A 24,629-nucleotide genomic window follows, 5' to 3' on the forward strand; every position below is an offset into this window, starting at 1 on the left:
GACATCATCGCAAAAAAATAAAAATCATCTTCCTCTTGACTTTTTCTTGCCATAACAAATGTGTTTTATAAACTCACTGTTACAGCAGCCAGAGAGAGATGAATGGTAATAAGTCAAGGGACAAGAGACCAACTAAAGCAAATACTGATCTCCATCATGGTGACAACAAACTTTATTAATAACTAAATCTCTGTTAATTCTCAACAAGAACTTTTGTACATGTATGAAAGAAATAATCGTAAACTGGTTTGTAAACTGGTTTCACACTCAGTGTGGCTGGAATTCAGTTGTAGTTTTTGTGTTTCTCTTTTTTCTGTTCTTGTTTCTCTGTCCTTCAGTGATTCTGCTTATCAGGTGTTCATCAGTGTCTCAATTCACTCACTTCTTTTCATTCAAGTGGACTATATTAGTGAACTAATGTAGGGAATAGTGAATGAGGGTATAGGGTGTGATTGGGAAAACAGCCTCTGAGTGTCGACTTTGAGCACTGTTAATTCACAGTATATTCCTGTAGGCTACTTTTATTTTCTACGGTATATTACTGTTTTAATGGAAAATGGTATAATATTGTCAGAATTTTACAGCAAGGGTTAACAGTGAAGGCTGTTTCTCAATACTAGTTTTACTTGATCTAAGTGCTGCGTTCAATACTATAGATCACACAATACTCTTAGATCGACTACAAAATTATACTGGTGTTCAAGGACAAGCATTAAGCTGGTTCAAATCATACCTATCTGACCGCTACCATTTTGTCTCTTTAAATGGAGAAAAATCGATCATAACTCCAGTAAACTATGGAGTGCCGCAGGGATCTGTGTTAGGCCCTCTGTTATTCTCAATATATATGCTGCCACTTGGAAATATTATAAGGAAACATGGAATTAGTTTCCATTGTTATGCTGATGACACTCAAATATATATTTCATCACGGCCGGATGAAAACGCTAAATTATCCAAATTGACAGAATGTGTTAAAGATATCAAAGATTGGATGACGTGTAATTTTCTTTTATTAAATCCAGACAAGACAGAGGTAATACTTATCGGTTCAAAAAACCGCCCACAAAACCTCTCACAATACAATTTTAACATCGTAGGATGTCCTGTTACTTTATCCACTACAGTAAAAGACCTGGGTGTTATACTCGATTGCAACCTGTCTTTTGAAAATCATATTTCATATGTTACAAGAACAGCCTTTTTCCACCTTAGAAACATTGCTAAGCTACGTAATATGCTATCAGTTTCCGATGCAGAAAAGTTAGTTCATGCATTCATGACCTCGAGACTAGATTACTGTAATGCTTTATTAGCTGGTTGTCCTGCATCCTCAATAAACAAGCTACAGTTAGTCCAAAATGCAGCCGCTAGAGTTCTTACTAGATCAAGAAAATATGATCATATAACACAGATTTTATCATCACTGCATTGGTTACCTATAAAGTTCCATATCAATTACAAGGTATTGCTACTGACTTATAAAGCCCTAAACGGCTTAGCTCCAGTCTATTTAACGGATCTTCTATCGCCCTATAATCCATCGCGCTCTTTAAGATCACTAAATTCGAGGCTTTTGGTCATACCTAGGATATCCAGATCCACCAAAGGAGGGAGAGCATTTTCACATTTAGCTCCGAAACTCTGGAATAGCCTTCCTGATACTGTTCGTTGCTCAGACTCGCTCTCCCAGTTTAAAACTAGATTAAAGACGCATCTCTTCAGCCAGGCATTCATATAACATTTTAAATCTTACTGTTCAAACTACAATCTGGCCTCTAGTTCATAAATGCCAGAGGAGAACTGGCCCCCGACTGAGCCTGGGTTCTCCCAAGGTTTTTTTTCTCCATTGGGTCACCTGATGGAGTTTTAGGACACCATTAGGTCACTTGATGGAGTTTTCGGTTCCTTGCCACTGTTGCCTTTGGCTTGCTCAGTTGGGGATATTTTGGGGATATTAATTTAATTTTATCAATCAATAAATTTACACTAGAAACAACCTTGTTGTGTTATTTTGGTTTAATGCTGTGAAGCTGCTTTGATGCAATCTGTATTGTGAAAAGCGCTATATAAATACACTTGACTTGACTTGACTAATCACTGTTATGGTGACTTCAAATTAAACACATCTCAATAAGGAGTTCTAACAGAAATAAAGTCAGTCTGGTTAGTAATAAGTGAAGCTGGTAATGCTGTTTGTGGAGTTGTTTAATCCTCCTCTGCTGAGATCTTCACATATTTAATGTCTTCTTTTATCTTCAGTTGATTTCATCTGAGGCTGTGGCTGAAGTCAGTTGTAGTTCTTGTGTTTCTGCTCGTCTCTTTTTCTGTTCTCTTCAGAGCTGTAAAGTCCAGGTTCAGAAAGTAAAAGTCCTCCTCAGAATTTTGTTCCAATCACCTGGATTTGCTAATTAGCAGTTTTTCAGCCAGGAGATAGAAATCAGCTGCACAGCAAAATCCCCAGTGTTAAATTAACACTCCTCAGTGTACATATGTGTCCACACTACAGGGTGTTAAAATTAACACTGAAGCAGTGTCATTACACATTGTTGCACTTATTATTACCAGTTTGACTTTATTTCTGTCATACATCGACAAAAGTTCTTGAGATTTAACAGAAGTTTAGACGGTAATATTTTATGGAAATTTTCTTTTCAAGTTACCATTATGGTGGTCAGTGTTTGCTTTAGTTGGGCTCTTGACCCTTTTCATTTTTTTATATTTTTTAACAGTTTTTATAAAGCACATTTGTTACTGCAAGAGAAAACTTGACCAGCTGACAGTATGTTTTGATGATAAAAACATTATCATCATGTAGTGACCTGATTCACTGATATCATTCAGAGTCTACATTTTTTACTATATGCTTGATGTCTTGCTTTATTATTGATGATTGTAGCTCTGAGATTCTACAGTTTGAGATCCAACAGCAATATGATTTTTTTTTTTAATACTTTGTGCAAAGAAGTTATTGTGTTTAAACACACAGACATCAATAATCAGCATATGAATCTCAACAATGGTGACAAAAAACAAACTAGTGACAAACAGATCAACTCTGAACATCACAAAACAAGCTACTCAAGTCAGAACAAAACAATAGCAAAATAAAAGCCAACAAAAAAAAAAAACAATGAAAATTACAGGACAATTCAGCTGCATAATTTATTCATGCTGCAATGCATGATGTCAGCCATTGATGCGTTCTGATTGGTGGCTCCCATCATGCACTGCAACATTAAGCATTTGTTTGATTGTCACCATTGTTGAGATTCATATGTAGATTATTGATGTCTGTGTGTGATTTTAAATCCTTCAGATCTTTAAAACATTGCTGGAAGTAACTACTGTAGTGAAAAATTAATACAACATTTAGATAATTAGTTTATAATAATGGGTGCCATCAGAAAATCAGGTCACTAATAATTTCATCATCAAAACATAACCAGGGCTGTGTTTCCAATAACATCTTAAGCCTAACTTGATCACAGACCAACTGCAACAAATGGTCTGTACGATCAAATTAGGCTTGTGATGCTCTCAGAAAACACAGCCCAAATCATAGTTTCTCTTGCCACAACACATATGCTCTATAAGCACAGAGTTGGAGCAACCAGAGAAAAACTAATGTTAAAAGGTAAAGGGTCAAGAGCCCAACTAAAACAAACACTGATCACCATAATGGTGACATGAAACAAAACACTCCATAAAAAATTACCATCTAAACTTCTGTTAAATCTAAATAAGACTGTGTGTAGATGTATGACAGAAATAAAGTCAAACTGGTAAAATAATAAGTACAATAATGGCTCGAAGTCAGTAGTTCTTGTGTTTCTCTTTTTTCTGTTCTTGTTTCTCTTTCCTTCAGTGAGCCTGCTTGTTATCATCAGGTGTCACCACTAATGGCCAATCATCACTTAATTAATCACTTAATTATCTCATTAACTTCAACACTGCTTCAGTGTTCATTTTTAACACCCTGTAGTGTGGACACATATGTACACTGAGGAGTGTTAATTTAACACTGGGGATTTTGCTGTGTGACTGAGTTCATGGGTGGAATAAACATATGGCAGGACTTCTACTTTCTGACCCCTGGACTATACAACTCTGCAAACAAGTTTAACATAATTTATTTCATACATGTACAAAAGTTCTTGTTGGGAATTAACAGATATTGAGTTGTTGATGTTTTATTCATTATAACAAAGTCAATATCACCTCACTGCAGTACACGAGATCCAGGGGGCGGAGTTGGATCCAGATCTAAGGGGTGGAGATTGGTAGGATTAGGGGTATTTATAAGGTGATTCAGGTTAAATGATTTTGAAATAATGATTATGTTAAGACACAACCAACACCATCAGATCACCTTTTCTCGTTGTTCATCTGGCTGTTATAACTCAGGTACAGCAGCCAAACAAAATCTAAAGTAAATGATTTAAGGTCAAGAGCCCAACTAAAACAAGTACTGATTACCATAATGGTGACTTAAAATTACGGTTTTCTCCTTCAGTGATTCTGCTTGTTAACATCAGGTGTCTTCAATGTTGGCACTAAAAAAAAATTAGTTAAATTTTTTTTTTTTTAGTAAATTCTACTCCTTTTAAATGGTTAACTTTTAAGGAATTAATTTGATTAATTATTACTCAATTCTAATTTGTTAAATTTAATTAATAATATTGCTTGTAATCTGTTGCCACAATTTTATTGATTAGATATAGCGTATTCATTTTTACAGTGTAGAATTTGAAATACACATTAATGGAACAGATTATTCTCATTTGTTTAACTCCCATCCCCAATTCTATAGAATGACTGGAATGGAGCAGTGAAAGAATGGAACAAATATCACCAAACTGCGTTCTTGAATAAGAATGATTTCGACATTAAAGTATGTTATATTCAAAACTCAGTTTCCACTTGGATTTTTAAAAAAAAAAAAACTTTTTTATTTGGATAATTTAAGTGACTGTAAGATTAATTGTAAATCTCCTCTCACACAGACAATTCAACTGGATTATAACAACAGTGATATAAACCCCCTTGAAAATGTGTACTTCTACAGGAAGAGTAGAACAGTCCGGAAGATTGAGAAATATGAGGTAATCATACTTTGCCGCTCAAGTATTTTATCATTTGAGAATTACAAATATAATGTATGTTGATTAGCTCAGGTCAAATGTACAGTGCAATGCATAAGTGAATACACCCATGCTAAAGTTGACTAAAAAGAGGAATAAAAAATCATATTTTGGAAATTGAACTTAATGCCTTAATTTAAAAAATTAGGAAAAATCCAACCTTTAAGGACACCAATTTTCTTTGTGAATGAATAATGTATCGTAAATAAATAAATGTTCTTCCTTAAAATACATGGTGCATAAGTGAGTACACCCCTATGTTAAATTCCCATAGAGGCAGGCAGATTTTTATTTTTAAGTATTTTTTTTAATTCATTAAAATAAAATAGCCCCACATCATCACATAGCCTTCACCATACCTAGAGATCGGCATGATTTTATTTCAGTTAGCCTAAAAGCTAGTTTGATTTGCATTGAGAGATGATCTTATGGAAAGTACCCCATGCCAATCTCTAGGTATGGTGAAGGCTATGTGATGATGTGGGGCTATTTTAATTCCAAAGGCCAAGGGAACTTTATCAGGATGCATAGTATCCTAAATTTTTTTTAAAAAAAATACTTAAAAATAAAAATCTGCCTGCCTCTATGGGAATTTAACATAGGGGTGTACTCACTTATGCACCATGTATTTTAAGGAAGAACATTTATTTATTTACGATACATTATTCATTCACAAAGAAAATTGGTGTCCTTAAAGGTTGGATTTTTCCTAATTTTTTAAATTAAGGCATTAAGTTCAATTTCCAAAAGATGATTTTTTTATTCCTCTTTTTAGTCAACTTTAGCATGGGTGTATTCACTTATGCATTGCACTGTATACCAAAGCTATATCATGATATCAATATATCATTAACACTTAAATAACAAGTAACAGAAAAGTGTTTAGCTTTATTATAACTAAACAAGATTATATTGTGACCCTCATATTATATATTGAACTGAATCAATAGATAATCATGTCCCACTTCTACTAAATGTACATCATTGCCTGTTTGATTTCACTTGTTTTGGCAGGTTTCCAGCCTACTGCCGGAGAAATTTAAAGAAGACATTGTTAGGGTGTACTCCAGAAAAAACTCTGATGAGGAGAAGAAGGATGCTGTGAAGTGCTTTAAATGGTGGCGCAGTGGCAAGGTGGGTCACTGTTAGACATGACCAGGCTTTTTTACAGTAAAATACTGGCAACAATGATGCCAGTAATTTACTGTTAATTGTACAGTTCTTTACTGTAATTTACAGTATGATACTGTAAAAATGCACACAGTAAATTCCTCGGTGTTAAATTGAACACCGCTCTGTGTTTATATGGGAACCACCAGCAGGGTGTTAAAAGTAACACTGAAGCAGTGTTAGAGTTAATGAGATAATTAAGTGATTAATTGAGCGATGATTGAGCATTGAAGACACCTGATGATAAAAAGCAGAATCACTGAAGAAAAGAGAAACACAAGAACTACAACTGACTTCCGGAGATGAAATCAACTGAAGATAAAAGACAACATTAAATCTCTGAAGATCTCAGCAGAGGAGGATTAAACAACTCCACAAACAGCATTACCAGCTTCACTTATTACTAACTAGTTATTGAGAATTAATAGAGGGGTAGATGTTGATGTTTTATTGGAAATAATATGTTTTAGTAAATTCACCATTATGGTGATCAGTGTTTGCTTTAGTTGGGCAGTTTGACTCTTGGCTTTGCTATGCAAGTTTGTGGTCTTTGTAACAGTGTTTACCAAAACACATAATTTGTTACAAAGTATGCCAGAAACAAAGATGATCAGGTGATGTAGTTTTAACCATCATGAAGTAGAAAAATTCACTAATCGCATAAATTACCAAAAATGGTTATTTGTTATTAAAAGATGATAATTTCTTGCCATAGAACAGACATTCTGAATTATGATTTATTTTTGTGAACATTGTGGAGCGAATTATTTAAGAAACACACAGACATCAAGAATTAGCATATGAATCTCAACAATGGTGACATGCTTCCTGCAGCAATGCATGCTGGGAGCCACCATATTATAAAGTTAAAAATTGTGCAGTAAAATAATAGTAATCTACTGGCAGCTGTGGTTGCCAGCAATGTACTGTTAATTTACAGCCCTTTACCGTTAATTTACAGCTCTCCTTTTTTACAGTATGTTACTGTAAAAATATCATGGAAGGTAACTCGTATCATTTGGGAAACCGATTGCTGTAAACAGTTTGAATTCAAAAACTAGTATTTATACTTAAAGTACTGTGAATTGACTTAATTTAAGTCCACTGAAAATTAATATCTCTTAATATAAAACTGCAAACACCTAATGTGTAATAGTGAATTCATTGTCAATCATGACTAACTTAAATCTTTTCAGTTCGTATTTAGCAAACAATAGCACACATGTATATGTGCTAATGTACTTAGCAAGAAGATTGTCACCACATCAGAAACTACACAGTTACTGCTTTTAAATAAAGCAACAGGCAGCAGAACATCAGTGTTTCTCTGCTCATCTTTGACTGAAGCACAGGCTCTACTCTCCAGCACAATGGTGACACACAAAACTAATGAATTAAACTAACAGATATCTCCTGTCTGTCTGTCTGTCTGTCTGTCTGTGTCTGTCTGTCTGTGTGTGTGTGTCTGTCTGTCTGTGTGTCTGTGTCTGTGTCTGTCTGTCTGTGTCTGTGTGTCTGTGTGTGTCTGTGTGTGTGTCTGTGTCTGTGTTTTTGTGTGTGTTTTTGTGTGTGTGTGTGTGTGTGTGTGTGTTTGTTTTTGTTTGTTTGTGTGTGTGTGTGCGTGTGTGTGTGTGTGTGTGTGTGTGTGTGTGTTTTTGTGTGTTTGTTTTTGTTTTTGTGTGTGTGTGTTTGGTCTATTTTCTCCCAATGTATTTAGAAGGTAAAATTCAGAATGTTTGATCTTTGGAAAAAAAAATATTGATGGTAAAAATCTGTTAATAACAAGTTACATCTTTTGGTCAGTTATGATATTTGTCAAACATTCTTTTTTATGATGATGATGAAATATATATCATATCTTAGTTTATGGTTTTCTTTGCAACAAATTATGTTTCAGTGAACACTGTTACAAAGACAACAACTAACATAAAAATTGTATAAATTGTCAAACCACCCAACTAGAGGGAACACTGATCACCATAATGGCGACCAAACATTTTCATCTAAAAATGTGTTCATTCTCAAAAATAACTTCTGTAGAGGAATGACAGAAATAAGGTCAAACTGGTTTGTAATAAGAGCGATTTCATGTCTTTTCAGTTGATTTCATCTAAAGCTGTGTCCGGAAGTCCATTGTGGTTCTTTTGTTTCTCTTTTCTTCAGCAACTCTGCTTGTTATCATCAGGTGTCTTCAATAATCAAACAATCATTACTCAATTACTTATTTAATTATCTAATTAACTTTAACACTGCTTCAGTGTTACTTTTAACACCCTGCTGGTAGTTCCCATATGAACACCGAGCGGTGTTAATTTAACACCGGGGAATTTATTGTGCACTAAACTAAAACTCGTGTTAACTAATTTCACTTGCAGAAACCGACTGCCTTAAATTGATCAACTGTCATTTAAATGTATTAACTAAAATGTATAATGCATAAATAATGTGAGCAAAGTATTACTGTGAACTTATTTCATTTGAGACCACTAAAAAAATTATTGTACATAAAGAGATTTCCACTGGACCAGCAACTACACAGTCACCGCCTGTTAAATAAAGCAACATGCAGCAAATCATCAATGTTTGTAGATCTTCTCCTGGACTGAAGCACAGGCTCTACTCTTCAGCACGATGGTGACCCAAAACAATACATTTTACAGTAAACTACTGGCAACAGTGTTGCCAGTAAACTGTAAAAAATTGTGCAGTAAAATAATAGTAATCTACTGGCAGCTGTGGTTGCCAGCAATGTACTGTTAATTTACAGCCCTTTACCGTTAATTTACAGCTCTCCTTTTTTACAGTATGTTACTGTAAAAATATCATGGAAGGTAACTCGTATCATTTGGGAAACCGATTGCTGTAAACAGTTTGAATTCAAAAACTAGTATTTATACTTAAAGTACTGTGAATTGACTTAATTTAAGTCCACTGAAAATTAATATCTCTTAATATAAAACTGCAAACACCTAATGTGTAATAGTGAATTCATTGTCAATCATGACTAACTTAAATCTTTTCAGTTCGTATTTAGCAAACAATAGCACACATGTATATGTGCTAATGTACTTAGCAAGAAGATTGTCACCACATCAGAAACTACACAGTTACTGCTTTTAAATAAAGCAACAGGCAGCAGAACATCAGTGTTTCTCTGCTCATCTTTGACTGAAGCACAGGCTCTACTCTCCAGCACAATGGTGACACACAAAACTAATGAATTAAACTAACAGATATCTCCTATGCAGAGGTGTATAGTCCAGGGTTCAGAAAGTAAAAGTCCTGCCATATTTCTATTCCACCCATTTACACCTCTGAAGAGAACAGAAAAAGAGACTGAAGAAAAAAGAAGACATTAAATCTGTGCAGATCTCAGCAGAGGAGGATTAAACAACTCCACAAACAGCATTACCAGCTTCACTTATTACTAACCAGACTGACTTTATTTCTGTCAGACGTCTACAAAAGGTTTATTGAGAATTAACAGAGGTTTAACTCTAATGTGTTTCATTTAAAGTCACCATAACAGTGATTAGTGTTTCCATTAGTTGGGCTCTTAACTCTTATTATTTATTTTTTTGTCTTTTTTTGACTGCTGTGACAGTGTGTTTGTCAAACACATTTGCAGCAGCAAAGAAAGCTAAAGTGAAATGAGATCAGGTGATGATGGTTACCTGTTGATAGTTTTATAATCATCATGGCCTTAAAATTTGTAATACAGAATTTGTATCGCTTCCACTTAGCCACGCGAACCGGAATTATCCCAACAACGCTTTATCTGTAGATGGGTAAAGGGAGGGGATGGAGGCCTTCACAGGGAAGAGCCTAGTTGACATTTCAGGACTGTGCTGTCGTCGCATCCAGGCGCAGGTCCTTCATCAGATCTGGATACGGCCTGGATCCGACGGACTGCGGTAAAACTGGGTATAAACAGAGACACTAATATTAGCGTAGACGCCATTCTTCTTATGATGTGACGAGTACATCAGGATTTATGGAAAGTGTTCCCGGTTCCGGCTGACCTGATCTATGCAGCCTAACATTGAATTATAGAAGTCTATAATGTGTTATGTGTATGCTAGGTCAAAGAGATGTGTTTTTAGTCTAGCTTTGAACTGACAGAGTGTGTCTGCTTCCCGGACAATGTTAGGAAGACTGTTCCAAAGTTTTGGTGCTAAATGGGAAAAGGATATACCGCCAGCAGTCGATTTTGATATTATCAACTGGCCGGAATTTTGAGATCGTAATAGACGTGAAGGACTATAATGCGTTAAGAGCTCACTCAAGTACTGCGGAGCTACCATTTAGTACTTTGTAAGTAATCAGCAATATTTTTAAATGTATACGATGTTTGATAGGGAGCCAGTGCAGTGTTGACAGAACTGGGCTAATATGGTCATACTTCCTGGTTCTGGTAAGAACTCGAGCTGCTGCGTTTTGAACTAGCTGTAGTTTGTTTATTAAGCGTGCAGGGCAACCACCCAGTAGAGCATTACAATAATCTAGCCTTGAGGTCATGAACGCATGGACTAATTGTTCTGCATTTGTCAATGAGAGCATATGATGTCATTTAGATATATTTTTAAGATGGAAAAATGCGGTTTTACAGATACTAGACACGTGACTTTCAAATTAAAGATTGGTATCAAAGAGCACACCCAGGTTCCTAACCGACGACGAAGACTTGACAGAGCAGCCATCAAGTGTTAGACAGTATTCTAGATTATTACGTGAGGAAGTTTTTTGTCCAATAATTAGAATCTTTGTTTTTTCAGAATTAAGTAGTAGGAAATTACTAGTCATCAAATTTTTTATATCACCTATACATTCCGTTAATTTTGTGAATTGGTAAGTTTCGTCAGGGCGTGAAGCAGTGTTAATTTCGTCATTTTTTCGAACGACAAAACAACATTTTTTCACAGAAGAAAACGAGACGATAACTAAATAAAAACTATGACGAAAATCTATTGACATTTTCGTCAACGAATAAAAACTAGACAAAAATGTTAGATAGTGACGATATGGAAAGCGATCCAGTCAGAACTGATGTCCTGCATTTGTGGTAGATGCGCACATTTGTACTATGACGTGCTGATCTACCCAGCGGCACACGAGTTGGCATGCGCTGCATGTCTCATAAAACGTTAAAACATGTAAACGTCTGGGAGAATGAGTAGAGCAGACATGTAGATCTGAATAAGAGTGACAACGCAAATAAGAGCTATATTCGGTACGGTTTTCTGTGCGCACACACCCGACCCGAAGCGTGCAGCCATTCACATAGACACCTATACAGCGCGCGAGTACGGAATTGAGCTCTCTTTCGTGTCTGAATGGACAAATACACACAACATTATGTCTAAATGTCAGTTTTGGAGAGTATTCACGTAAATTATGTCGGTTATGTCTTAAACAGTTGTGAGTGTATCGCATGTGCATCAGTGCAATTGGATCCGCATGTCATTGGACATGATTCGATGTCTTAAAGTGACAGTGGGTAATAAACCTGATGTGTCCTGTGTCCTTAATATTGATCAAGCAACAAAAGAAAAAGAGAAAAGCATTCATTGCTCATTAATAGCTTTAATAAGGATTAATTATATTTAATTCATACAAATAAATATGTCTGCTTGAAAGAATAGAGAATGATGTATGCAAGTAGTTATAAAGAATGCATATATCATTCATTGAAAAGAAGACTGTGTTCTACTTTAGGAAAAGTGGTTTTATTTAATTTTAAGATTTTTTTAAGTTACAGTAGTTAAATCTGTATCTGTATTGCATGTTCAAACTTTAAAATCATTCATATTAGCAGGTTAATATATGTTTTCTCCGGGAGTATATGGGTTTGGGGAATTTTAGAGAAATTCTAAATTAATGCATTTCAATTTAAACCCATTATATTTTAGTCGACTAAATCTACAGTAGATTTAGTCGACTAAAATCTTATTGTATTTCGTCGACTAAAACTAGACTAAAACTAAAACAATTCAGATGACTAAAATATGACTAAAACTAAATGGCATTTTAGTCAAAAGACTATGACTAAAACTAAATCAAAATTTGCTGTCAAAATTAACACTGGCGTTAAGAAATATAGAGCTGAGTATCATCGGCTTAACAGTGAAAACTAATTCCATGCTTCCTAATGATATCTCCCAAGGGTACACAGCAAAATCCCCAGTGTTAGATTAACACTCTCAGTGTTTATATGAGTCCACACTCAATAGTGTTATAAATAACACTGAAGCAGTGTTAAAGTTAATGAGATAATTAAGTGATTAACTGAGTGATGATTGAGCATTATTGAAGACACCTGATATTAACAAGCAGAATCGCCAAAGGAGTTGGCAATCACGTAATTGGTAAGTTACCATTATGGTGATCAGTGTTTGCTTTAGTTGGGCTCTTGACCCTTAAATCGTTAACTTTAGATTTTGTTTGGCTGCTGTAATTGAGTTATAACAGCCAGATGAACAAATAGAAAAGGTGATTTGATGGTATTGGTTGTGTTTTAAAATAATCATTATTTCACAATCATTTGACCTGAATCACTGAACTCATATAGAGCCCAATTTCTGAGTTAGATTTACTTTATTGACTATAGCAGCACTGTCCTTGAAAAGCATAATATTTTTAACAATGCAACTTTTCAATGTAATCCAAATAATATCTTAAAAGTTGTTCACATACAAAACTGTTTAGTTTTTTGAAACACAGACATTAAGAATCAGCCTGTGAATCTCAACAATGGTGACAATTATAAAACATGTTGCAGTGCATTCTGGGTGCCACCAATCAAAACTCATTCATGACTCCCATCATGCATTGCTGCATGAATAAATAATGAGCTTATGTTCAGAGTTGATCTGTTTGTCACCATTGTTGAGATTCATACGCTAATTATTGATGTCTGTGTGTGTCTACATAAAATACTTCTTTTTTTTTTTTTTTTGTAATTGATTTGATCATTTGGATTTTCTTGAAAAAAGTTAAAAATGGCATGCTCTTCAAGGACAGTGTGCTATAATCCATAAGGTAAACTTAACTCAGAAATTATGCTCTCAATGAGTTCAGTGATTCAGGCCAACTAATGATTATGTTAAAACACAACCAACACCATCAGATCACCATAATGGTGACAATTTTACATGATTTTTCTCCTTCAGTGATTCTGCTTGTTAACATCAGATGTCTTCAATAATGCTCAATCATCACTCAATTAATCACTTAATTATCTCATTAACTTTAACACTGCTTCAGTGTTACTTATAACACTCTGTGTGAACTCATATAAACACTGAGAGTGTTAATTTAACACTGGGGATTTTGCTGTGTAGCATGTACAGAGTGAAAAGCAACGGTCCTAGTACTGAGCCTTGTGGTACGCCATACTGAACTTTTGATCGATGAGACATCTCTTCATTTACTGCTACAAACTGATAACGGTCAGATAAGTATGATTTAAACCATGTTAATGTAATTCCACTAATGCCAACATAATTTTTGAGTCTATTTAAAAGAATGTTGTGGTCAATAGTACACTGAAAAAAATGATACTTTGGATTAACTTAAAAAAATTGATGTCATTTGTTACAGCTTTTTTTTTAGATTTTCTCAAATTGTATTTATGATTTAGTTAAAACCCTAAATTTTGATTTAATGTCAAACCAAAATTTTATTTTTTTCCAACTCAACGGTTTACCTTAACCCAAAGTACACAGCAAAAATTAAAACTCCTGGGAGTGTATCAATCTTATAAGTGAAGAAGTTCATAAAGTCATTACTGCTGTGCTGCTTGGAAACTTCTGGGCTTGAAGCTTTATTTTTCGTTAGTTTAGTCACTGTTTCAAATAAATAACTAGGGTTTTGTTTATTTTCTTCTAATAGGGTTGAAAAATAAGCAGATCTAGCAGCTTTTAATACCTTTCTGTATGCAATCGAGCTCTCTTTCCATGAAATGCGAAATACCTCTAGTTTTGTTTTCTTCCAGTTGCGCTCCATTTTTCTGGCTGCTCTCTTAAGGGCCCGAGTGTGCTCGTTGTACCACGGCGTTGGACTATTTTCTTTAATCTTCTTTAAGCGCAACGGAGCAACTGTGTCTATAGTGCTGGAAAAGAGAGAGTTAAAAGTTTCTGTCTCAATATCGAGTTCTTCTAAGCTATCTGGGATGCTTAGATGATGAAACTGATTAGGAAGATTATTAATAAAGCAATCTTTAGTGGGCTTTGAGTCGGCTTTGCAGCCTTGGCTAAATTAAGTTTACACAAGACTAGATAATGATCTGAGATGTCATCGCTCTGCTGCAGAATTTCAGCGGCATCAACATTGATTCCGTGTGATAATATTAGATCTAGGGTATGATTACGACAATGAGTAGGTCCTGACACATGTTGTCTAACTCAAATTGAGTTAAAAATGTCTTTAAATGCCAGTCCCAATGCATCTTTTTCGTTACCTACATGTATATTAAAATCACCAACAATTACGATTTTATCTGCAACCAGTACTAACTCTGATAGAAAGTCAGCAAAGTCTTTGATAAAGTCTGTATGGTGCCCTGGTGGCCTGTAGACAGTAGCCAGCACAAATCTCAAACGTGATTTATCATTTACACTATATATTTATTTATATTTTTCTATTATTAAGCACCAACACTTCAAAATAATTATATTTGAAACTAGACTTCTTAGTAATTCTAAAATTATTACTATTAGGGGTGTTACGAGATCTCGCGAGATTAAAACGCGACGAGATTTCTCGTCGAGGTGAAACTTTGTCTCGTGAGTAAAAAAAAAAAAAACTTTGTCTCGTGAGTTGTTGTGATGTCAGCGTGATGGAGCGTGAGGGTGAAACTTGTATTAAAGATGCCCCTGCCACTTTTAAATCATTTGTGTGCCGTGCCAATCACACACACACTCCGCACACACACACACTCACTGTCCCTCGCTCACTCACTCACTCGCGCGCACACACACACACACACGCACACTCACTGTAACCGCACTCTCACTCACTCTCGCTCACACTCAACCCGTCGTGGAGGACCGTTAAAATTAAACATGCTAGTCTTTCTGTCGTGAAGCATCACAGACGCGTTGTCGCCCACTATGACACACTATACGAAATGAAACGATCGAATCTTGCGTCCCGACGCCCGTTGTACTTTACGAGTCTCCACGAAACGGATCGTGCCAAAATCGCGCTAAAATAGTGTAATCTGAACCAGGCAGGTAATAAACATTTGACCTATCACGCAAAGAACCTATTAAAGCACTAAGACATGGGAACAGTATAGCTAACATTCACATATCACAAGTCATATCGACATCGCAATATTAAACAATGTTATCGCACATCGCAGCTTTTCCTCATATCGTGCAGCCCTGCCCAAAGGTCTCAACTGCTGCCAGAAATCGTCGACATGCTTATATTCTTGAAAAAGAACATGACCATATCTTAGGCTTATCTTAGTTAATTTATCTCTTTTTCATGCTTGAAGAAAAAAAATGTTTCTGTTTGAACTTGTAGTTTTGAGAGAGCAGTAGGCTACTTTGATTATGGATACACACTTACTGTTTGCATTTAAAGTGTTATTTCAGTTATTTATATTTATTTTATTTATACTGTTTTATTTTTTTATGTTCGATTTGTGGAAAGGAGTTAGATTTCTCATGTGAAATCGTACAGGGAGAAGTAGAGTTTATAGCAAATCATTTTGCAGTGTTTGCATGTCCTTTACTGCATAGAATTCATTAAAATAGAAGTAAAATAACATTCATTACAAGTTGATTTCAAAATGCACATAAATTGTTTTGCATTTTGTGATTTTCAGTTGAATAAAAGACTATTTTCCATTCATATATTTCATCATTGAGGATTTCTTAAAAATTGTGTAAAAATCTCGTCTTGTCTCGTTCTCGTGAACCCAATCTCGTGTTTCGTCTCGTCTCGTGGAGTAAGCGTCTCGTCACACCCCTAATTACTATAAATTACAGCAATAAATTACCCCTTTGCCTTTCAGACGAGGATCATGTTTATAACAGTAATCTTGCGGGGTGGTCTCATATAAAGTAATGTAATCGTTTGGTTTTAGCCAGGTTTCTGTCAAACACAGCACATCTAGATTATAGTCTGTAATCATATCATTAACAATAAGTGCTTTTGAATAAGGGATCTAATATTCAGCAACCCAAGCTTTATCATTTGCTCATTTGTATTATATCTGTTTTTTATTTGTTGAACATCAATTACATTTTTACCCATAGATGGGTTTGAAAGTTTTTTGTATGTCCTAATTCGGGGAGCAGACACAGTCTCTATATGATGATATCTAGGTGAAAGAGGCTCTATGTGATGGGATTTATCTGACCTTGGTGACGCGAGGCCGCTAGCAGACGGTCGGTTTAGCCAGTCTGTCTGCTTCCTGACCTGAGCCCCAGATTGTCATGTTTGAGCTCTAAGACTATGAGCCATATTACTAGAGAGAAGAGCAGCACCATCCCAGGAGGGATGAATACCATCTCTTTCCAACAGGTCAGGTCTGCCCCAAAAACTTTTCCAATTGTCTATGAATTCTATATTATTTTGCGGACACCACCGCAACAGCCAGAATTGAGTGAGGACAATCTACTAAGTATCTTGCGTATCTAAGTATTCCTGCGAATAGGAATGGGGCCAGAGCAAATTACAGTGTCTGACATTGTACTTGCGAGTTCACACACCTCTTTAACATTAATTTTGGTGATCTCCGACTGGCGGAGTCGAACATCATTTGTGCCGACGTGAATAATAATCTTAGAGAATTTACGATTAGCATTAGCCAGCACTTTTAAATTTGCTTTGATGTCAGACGCTCTGGCTCCCAGCAAACATGTGACTATGGTGGCTGGTGTCTCTATTTTCACGTTCCGTGTGATAGAATCGCCAATAACTAGGGCACATTCAACAGGATTCACAGTGGGTGTTTCACTGATAGGGGAGAATCTATTTGAAGTTGTAATCGGAACGGAAGAGCAGTGTTTTGTCTCGCGACTACAGCGTCTCACCGTCACCCAGTTGCCCTGCTGCATGGGCTCTACTACAGCCGGAATTATCATTAACTTTAACACTGCTTCAGTGTTACTTATAACACTCTGTGTGAACTCATATAAACACTGAGAGTGTTAATTTAACACTGGGGATTTTGCTGTGTAGCATGTACAGAGTGAAAAGCAACGGTCCTACTACTGAGCCTTGAGGTACGCCATACTGAACTTGGCATACTTACTACAGCCGGAACTATACAATGTACAGAGTTCACTAAGCTAGTCGCATCCAAAGCAGTATTTAAAACCCTTGCACTCTTACAATTAACCTTGATTAAAGCTTGGATGCGTGTCTCTAGTTCTGAAATCTTCCCCGTCAGCTTTACTGTCTCCCTGCATTTATCACATGCAAATCCTGTGCTGACAGAGAAGGATGCTAAACATGTTGCATGAGGTGCAAGTAACAATAAGAGGAGAAGATGACATGACTCACCGTGTTTGTTGACTGATCCTACTCACCTAAGTTGTTTGATGGACTCGTAAAAGGTGCGAGCATGTGCGAAATAAATAAATAAATAAATAAATAAAGAGCGCACAGATGACACACTAACAGGCTAGCAAATTACTAGCGTGTTGTGCTAGTAATAGTATTCACACTAGTATTACTAGTGTGAAACCAGACCGACGCTGCAGGGGGCGCAGAGAACAATCACGCTCAGGTGCAGACCTCAGCAAACGAACCCAGTGTGAAAGCAGCATAAGAGTTAAGAGCCCAACTAATGGAAACACTAATCACTGTTATGGTGACTTCAAATGAAACAAATTAGAGTTAAACCTCTGTTAATTCTCAATAAAAACGAAATAACCTGGACTTTTACTTTCTGAACCTGGACTTTACACATCTGAAGAGAACAGAAAAAGAGACGAGCAGAAACACAAGAACTACAACTGACTTCAGCCACAGTCTTAGATGGAATTCAGACAGGAGAGAGAACTAATTAGTGAAATCAGCTGTGTGAGTTCATGGGTGGAATAAACATATGGCAGGACTTCTACTTTCTGACCCCTGGACTATACACCTCTGCACATAAAACACTTCAGTTTAATATTTACTCTACTTATCAGTTATTGACTTCACATAACTTTTTTCTATGAACTTTTACTAATATTTCAGTGAAATTAACTTTGTTTAATAAATCAATACAATAACTAACTAACTAAATAAATAATATATTTTTTTACATTTTACAGTATATTACTGTTTTTCCTTGATTTTACGGTAATCTATTGGCAGCTGTGGTTGCCAGTAAATTGCTGTTTTTCTACAGTTTTATGTCGTAAATTAATTTACAGTTGATTACTGTTAAATTACACTTCACTGTTTTAATTTTTTTATTTGACACATTTAACCCTTTTAACCCCACTGTAAAATCTTCATTTTAAATGAACACTTGTGTGTCCACACTACAGAGTGTAGGAGTAACACTGAAGCAATGTTAAAGTTAATGATATAATTAAGTGATTAATTAACTGATGATTGAGCATGGGTGATGAACACCTGATGTTAACAAGCAGAATCACTGAAGGAAAGAGGAACAACAAAAAGATAAAAAAGCGAAACACAAGACTTACAACTGACTTCAGCCACAGAAGACATTAAATCTGTGAAGATCTCAGCAGAGGAGGATTAAACAACTCCACAAACAGTATTACCAGCTTCACTTATTACTAACCAGACTGACTTTATTTATTTTTCCATACATCTACAGAAATTCCAATTGAGAATTAACAGAGGTTTAGATGTTGTTTTGTTTCATTTGAAGTTATCATTATGGTGATCAGTGTTTGCTTTAGTTGGGCTCTTGACTCTTGATTTTAACATTAGTTTTTCTTTGGCTGATGTAACTTTGTGTTTTTAAGACAAGGCAAAAACAAAGTCAACAAAAATGAGATCAGGTGTAGCTGATTATGATGATCACATACTGTTTGGATCACCGATCTCATCTAATCCCTTATCAAAAATGTGTTGTTTTAATACATCTTAATTTTAAAGTACAACACTGTGAAACTATAGCAAAAGATCAAGCAGTGCTGCGCAATCAGTAATGAAGGATTATTTAAACTCATGTTTAAAATGACAAAATGATCTGAGTATAAACTTTTCAATATCCTTCAAATCCCCTCAATAGATCTCGGTCTTTAAAATCACAATGACACCAAAATCAAAAATATCACCCATAACCGTCAGACAATAAATGTGATCAGTAAATTGGGCCACTAGATGATGATTGCGATTATTAACAAACAGCCACTGTCATCTAATCCTGTTTTTTTTTTTTTTTTTTTTTTAGCATTTTTGCCATATCAAATGTATTTTAAAGACACAGCTATCACAACTAAAGAAAAACTAATGTTCTAAAGAAAAAGGTCCAAGAACCCAACTAAAGCAAACACTGACCACCATCATGGTGACATCCAATGAAAATAAAATGACATCTAAACCTCTGTCACCTTTTAATAAGAACTTTTGTACAAGTCAGACAGAAATAAAGTCAGTCTGGTTAGTAATAAGTGAAGCTGGTAATGTTGTTTGTGGAGTTGTTTAATCCTCCTCTGCTAAAGGCGGGCATACACTGTGCGATTTTCGTCCGATTTTGAGCCGAATTCTGACTTGTGCGACTCTTTTTCAGGTCGGGCCGATTTTCAGCTTTGTCGTGCAGTGTTCGTGCAGTGTACAGGGGGAAACGAGAGGCGATTAACCTCTCCCGACCGGCAATCGGATGGTCGGATGAATTTCTGGCATGTTAGAAATTTTGGTCGCTCCTTGTGACTATATCGCACAGTTGAAGCAGAGCTACAAACCGACTGCCCTAAACTCTGTGTTTTTCCCCTCACTGCGCCTGCGCGAAAACAGAAGTTTCATCTGCAGCAAAAAAAAAAGAAAAAAAAAAAAGAAAAATGTGAGATCTTTAAGTTCTGTAGCTCAAACTAGCTACAAATTACTGTTGCTTAACTCCAGTTCGTGTTGCAAAATGGATTAACCATTACCCACTTCTTCCAAGCCACCTGCGATGTATCACCGTGCCTCTTTTATTAATTTGTTAAACAATGTTTTTGAAATAAAGCTGTTTTTAAATTTTCATTGATGAATTATTGCAGTGTTCGGACATATAATAGACTGTTAATAATTAATTATATGCCTATAATTTATTGTAGTCAACCTAAATGTTTTAGACAATTTTCAATGAGGAGGAGTAGCTTCTATGTAATATTTTATTATCCTCGTCACAGAGCTTTGGTTATGCGGTTATGCGCTATAAAATTATTGCGTGGCAGTTTAATTAACAGTCTATATCTTATATAATACTATTTAATAATAAAAGTAGCCTAGGCCTTCCCTAATAATGATAATAATAATAATACAATAATACTAATAATAATTTAATGCATACATTGGAAATGCTAAATCATCTTGATATTGATAGCTGATGCTTGTTTTGAAAATATCTCTGGATACATGTATCGTCTATAGGCGCAACCCGGCACGAGGGTTTATCGCGCTGATTTGCGCATATTTCACACGTATAGTGTGAGCAGTGAAGTCGCAGCTCGACGTTTGGACAATATAGTGTGAGCACATAAATCCTGAGCTTTGGCTTTACATCGCATGCGATCTACTCGTTCAGTGTGAGTAGGTACCTTGCTGAAATCGCACAGACATCACACAGTGTATGCCAGCCTTAAGATCTTCACAGATTTAATGTATTTTATCTTGATTTCATCTTTTTTTCTGTTCTTCTTGTTCCTCTTTCCTTCGGTGATTCTGATTGTTAACAGCAGGTGTTCATCAGTGTCTGAAATAACTATGAAATTATTCACTCAGTCAAATGGACATTTCGTGGGTGTGTCTTTTTATCTTACACTGTTAACCCTTTCAACCCCACAGGAAAATCCACACTATAAGAGTAGTGTTGAGTAGCATTGAGACAGTGTTGCAGTGAGATAATTAAGGGAATATGTATGTGATTGTTGAGCATTAGTGATGAACACCTGCTGTTAACAAGCAGAATCACTGAAGGATATATATTACTATATATTATATACAGGGTTCGAATTATGATTTCATCTTTGTGGGGGTCTCTTTAAAAAAAGAAAAAAAAAGTAGCCTATGAGCAGGTGTGGTAGCTTAATAATGTAATATAAAAATATAAAAATTTGTAAATATAATACAAATTTAATAAAAAAGCGTTGGTAACACAATTCAATTTAAATAGTACATTTGGTTTAATTTGTCGTTAATATAGAGTAAATAGATAGATCCAACAGATTCGTGTACTTAAGTGGTCCAGTGGTAGAACATTTGTCAAACGCGTCAGAGGTTCTGGGTTCGAATCCGCACTCATATAAGTTTTGTTTTTTTTCATCAAATCCGATTATGTTTATAAGTGGTTCTATATCAGGCAGAGACACGTTTGTGTGCATTTTGTTTTGTAATTTTACTGGAACGAATAGAGAGTCTCCACAACGGATTGAAGCGCGCCCGAGTGAAGACTGTGCGCGAGCCACAAACAAACACAGTATCCGCGCCAATGATCGCAGCGGCACTTTTATCACTTGATTTAAGCATAAGGATGTACCGTAGTGTGATGGCGATCCGAGATCCCGCGAGATCCATGTGTTTGGCATCTTGTCCTATCTTTTAAGTCATGCTACAGTAGTCTGAAGGAAAAAGTGCTTTATTTGTAATTTAAAATAATGGTGCTGATGATTTTTAGAGACCCCCACAGGTGTATGATTTTACTGCTTTCATGGGAGCTCATCCTCTCTCTATGGGAGCTCAGCTCCCACTGGCTCCCACGTAATTCAAACCATGATTATATATTAGGATATATTACTGTTTTAATGGAAAATGGTATGATACTGTCAGAATTTGACCTTTTTTACAGCAAGGGTTAACAGTGTGTGCACACTGTAAAACGCTGCTGGAAATAAACTGAAAAGTTCTGACAATAACACACCATTTTCCACTAAAACAATAATTGCAGTTGTAGTTATTATGTTTCTCTTTTTTCTGGTCTAGTGTTTCTTTCCTTCAGTGATTCTGCTTGTTAACATCAGGTGTCTTCAATAATGCTCAATTGTCACTTAATTATTCACTTAATTATCTCATTAACTTCAACACTGCTTCAGTGTTACTTATAACACTCTGAGTGTGGATTCATATAAGCACTGAGCAGTGTTAATTTAACACTGGAAATTTTGCTGTGTATAATGAGCAAGAACATGGTCAAGGTTTTTTGATGTCTGAAAGACTGCATTATTTGCTTTCCTCTTAAAATCAATTTCCTTCCTCTTTCTTTTTCTTCAAGTGTTTGATTCGAGTGTATGATCAGGAAGACCATGGAGGTAACATGCGTTTGATCACAGAGGACTGTCCTTCTTTGCATGCCCAGTTTGGCATAAGTGAGGGCCGCTCCTTTAGGGTGCACCGCGGTGTCTGGAAGCTCTTTGAGTATCCTAACTACAGGGGGAACCAATGCAGAATAAGAAGGGGGAGATCCCGTGCCATCGATTTTCCTGTTCGAAGTCTTAAATTTGTGAATTAGAATCTAAGTTCACACCAGAATCTAAGAGTTGTGTTCACCTCTATTTTAATGCTTTGAATTGACAGTCATAGTTTAATGTTTAATTATAAGTTAAATAAATATCAAACCACTAATTTGCTTGTTTGCCACAATAATGTGATGTTCTGTGTTCATCTTTTCTCAGTAAATATTGATATATGCAATTAATTGTGATTCATTTAATTGATTAAATGGATTGAAATCTCTCTAAACCATTCATTAGGTCTGAGTGCTGTTTAAGGCTCATTTCTGTGTATGAGCTTAAAGTGTGTTTATGTGTGTGAATAAACCTTATGACAGAGAGGCTGATATCAAACAGTGAAATTAAAAATAAATGATGATAAATCACATCTATAGTAAGATGGTCATAAAAAATAAAGTGAAAGGAACCTAAAATGCTGCCTGATAAGATGTTATATTTCACAAATACAGTTGAATATAATTCGGATTTTTTGCTGGTTGGATATAATGAGTGACGGGTTATTGCTTGTGTAGATTGATGAGCATATTATTAGCATATTATGCTGTGACTGGTTGGTTTGGGGATTTATCAATATGGATAACTGATAGATTAATATATATTTGGAGTGTGTAGAGATTTAGTTACTCTTATTGTGTGTAATAGTACATGTAACACATTTTTTGAGTTATTAATCCTGTGATTTCTGGGAAAACGAGAGTGATAGATGGTGAAGGGTTAAATTATACTATGACGAGTTTGCTATTCAGAAATTGTATTGCATCAACAGCAGTGCTGAAGGATTTATGTGTCTCTTATCTAATAAATATGAAGGTATTTCAATTTTGTTTGTTTGTTTTTTTGTGATGTATTGGTTCCTCTCCCTCTGTCTTGTGATTAATGAATCACTGCAGTTAACCTGTGATCACCCTGTTTCTACACTAATGAGAGTAACATTGTAAAAAACTATTTAAAAATATGAATCAGCATTTCATAAAAAGGAACATAATATGCTAAACAGTCCAAAATGCACTGAGCTAAGCAATCATTTAAACTAAATATTATGTTAAAAATAATACTAAAAATATTTTTCAGAATTGAAAGAGCTCTCAGAATTTTTTGTTGTTGTTCTGACCACTAAGATTTTCTTTACTGATGCCATTGTTGAAACATTCTATACTCACAGCACTGTAAAAACAAAAACAAAAAGTGCTGTAAAATAACGGTAATCTACTGGCAGCTGTGGTTGCCAGCAATGCACTTTTAATTTACAGCCCTCCTTTTTTATAGTCTGTTACCGTAAAAAATATCATGGAAGGTAACTCATATCATTTGGGAAACCGATTGCTTCAAACAGTTTAAAAAATTGAGCGTCAGCGTCAGTTCTGGCAGGCCAGAGGGTTGTTCCATAAAACAAGATTAGAATACAAGCCAGGCTTATTTTGGTAAGTCAGACTTATTGTCGGTGGATTCTGTTTCATAAAGCAAACTTAAAATAGTTCAAACGCAGTTACCCTGGCAACTTATGCTGGGAAACTAGCCTGGTCCAGGGCAAGCTAACTGTCAGGCTAAGCCTCAGCTGTTACACAGATCCTCTAACACTGACCAATAGGAACACAATGATATTACCACTGACACTCTCTAATACCATTATTGGACTTTATTAACCACTATTAGTCCAAAAATAAATACACAGTATACAGAA

At 35.6% G+C, this 24,629-nt stretch overlaps 1 protein-coding gene across 1 annotated transcript in view; it reads left to right on the plus strand.

Annotated features, from left to right (window-relative positions):
• The window catches only part of LOC311069842 (deoxynucleoside triphosphate triphosphohydrolase SAMHD1-like), a gene marked incomplete at its 5' end in the record, with an annotated part of 69,618 nt that extends 45,853 nt beyond the window's left edge, over nt 1-23,765 (plus strand). Inside the window, 4 exons of the mRNA XM_084093326.1 lie at nt 4,814-4,894; nt 5,007-5,105; nt 6,159-6,278; nt 22,711-23,765. Of these exons, the coding sequence (XP_083949452.1) occupies nt 4,814-4,894; nt 5,007-5,105; nt 6,159-6,278; nt 22,711-22,947 (537 nt within the window). The 3' untranslated portion in view covers nt 22,948-23,765. The remainder of the gene's footprint in view (nt 1-4,813; nt 4,895-5,006; nt 5,106-6,158; nt 6,279-22,710) is intronic.
• Between the last annotated feature and the right edge of the window lie 864 nt (nt 23,766-24,629).

This window comes from Abramis brama (genome assembly GCF_963993115.1).
Source record: "Abramis brama genome assembly, chromosome: 2".
Classification (NCBI taxonomy): domain Eukaryota; kingdom Metazoa; phylum Chordata; class Actinopteri; order Cypriniformes; family Leuciscidae; genus Abramis; species Abramis brama.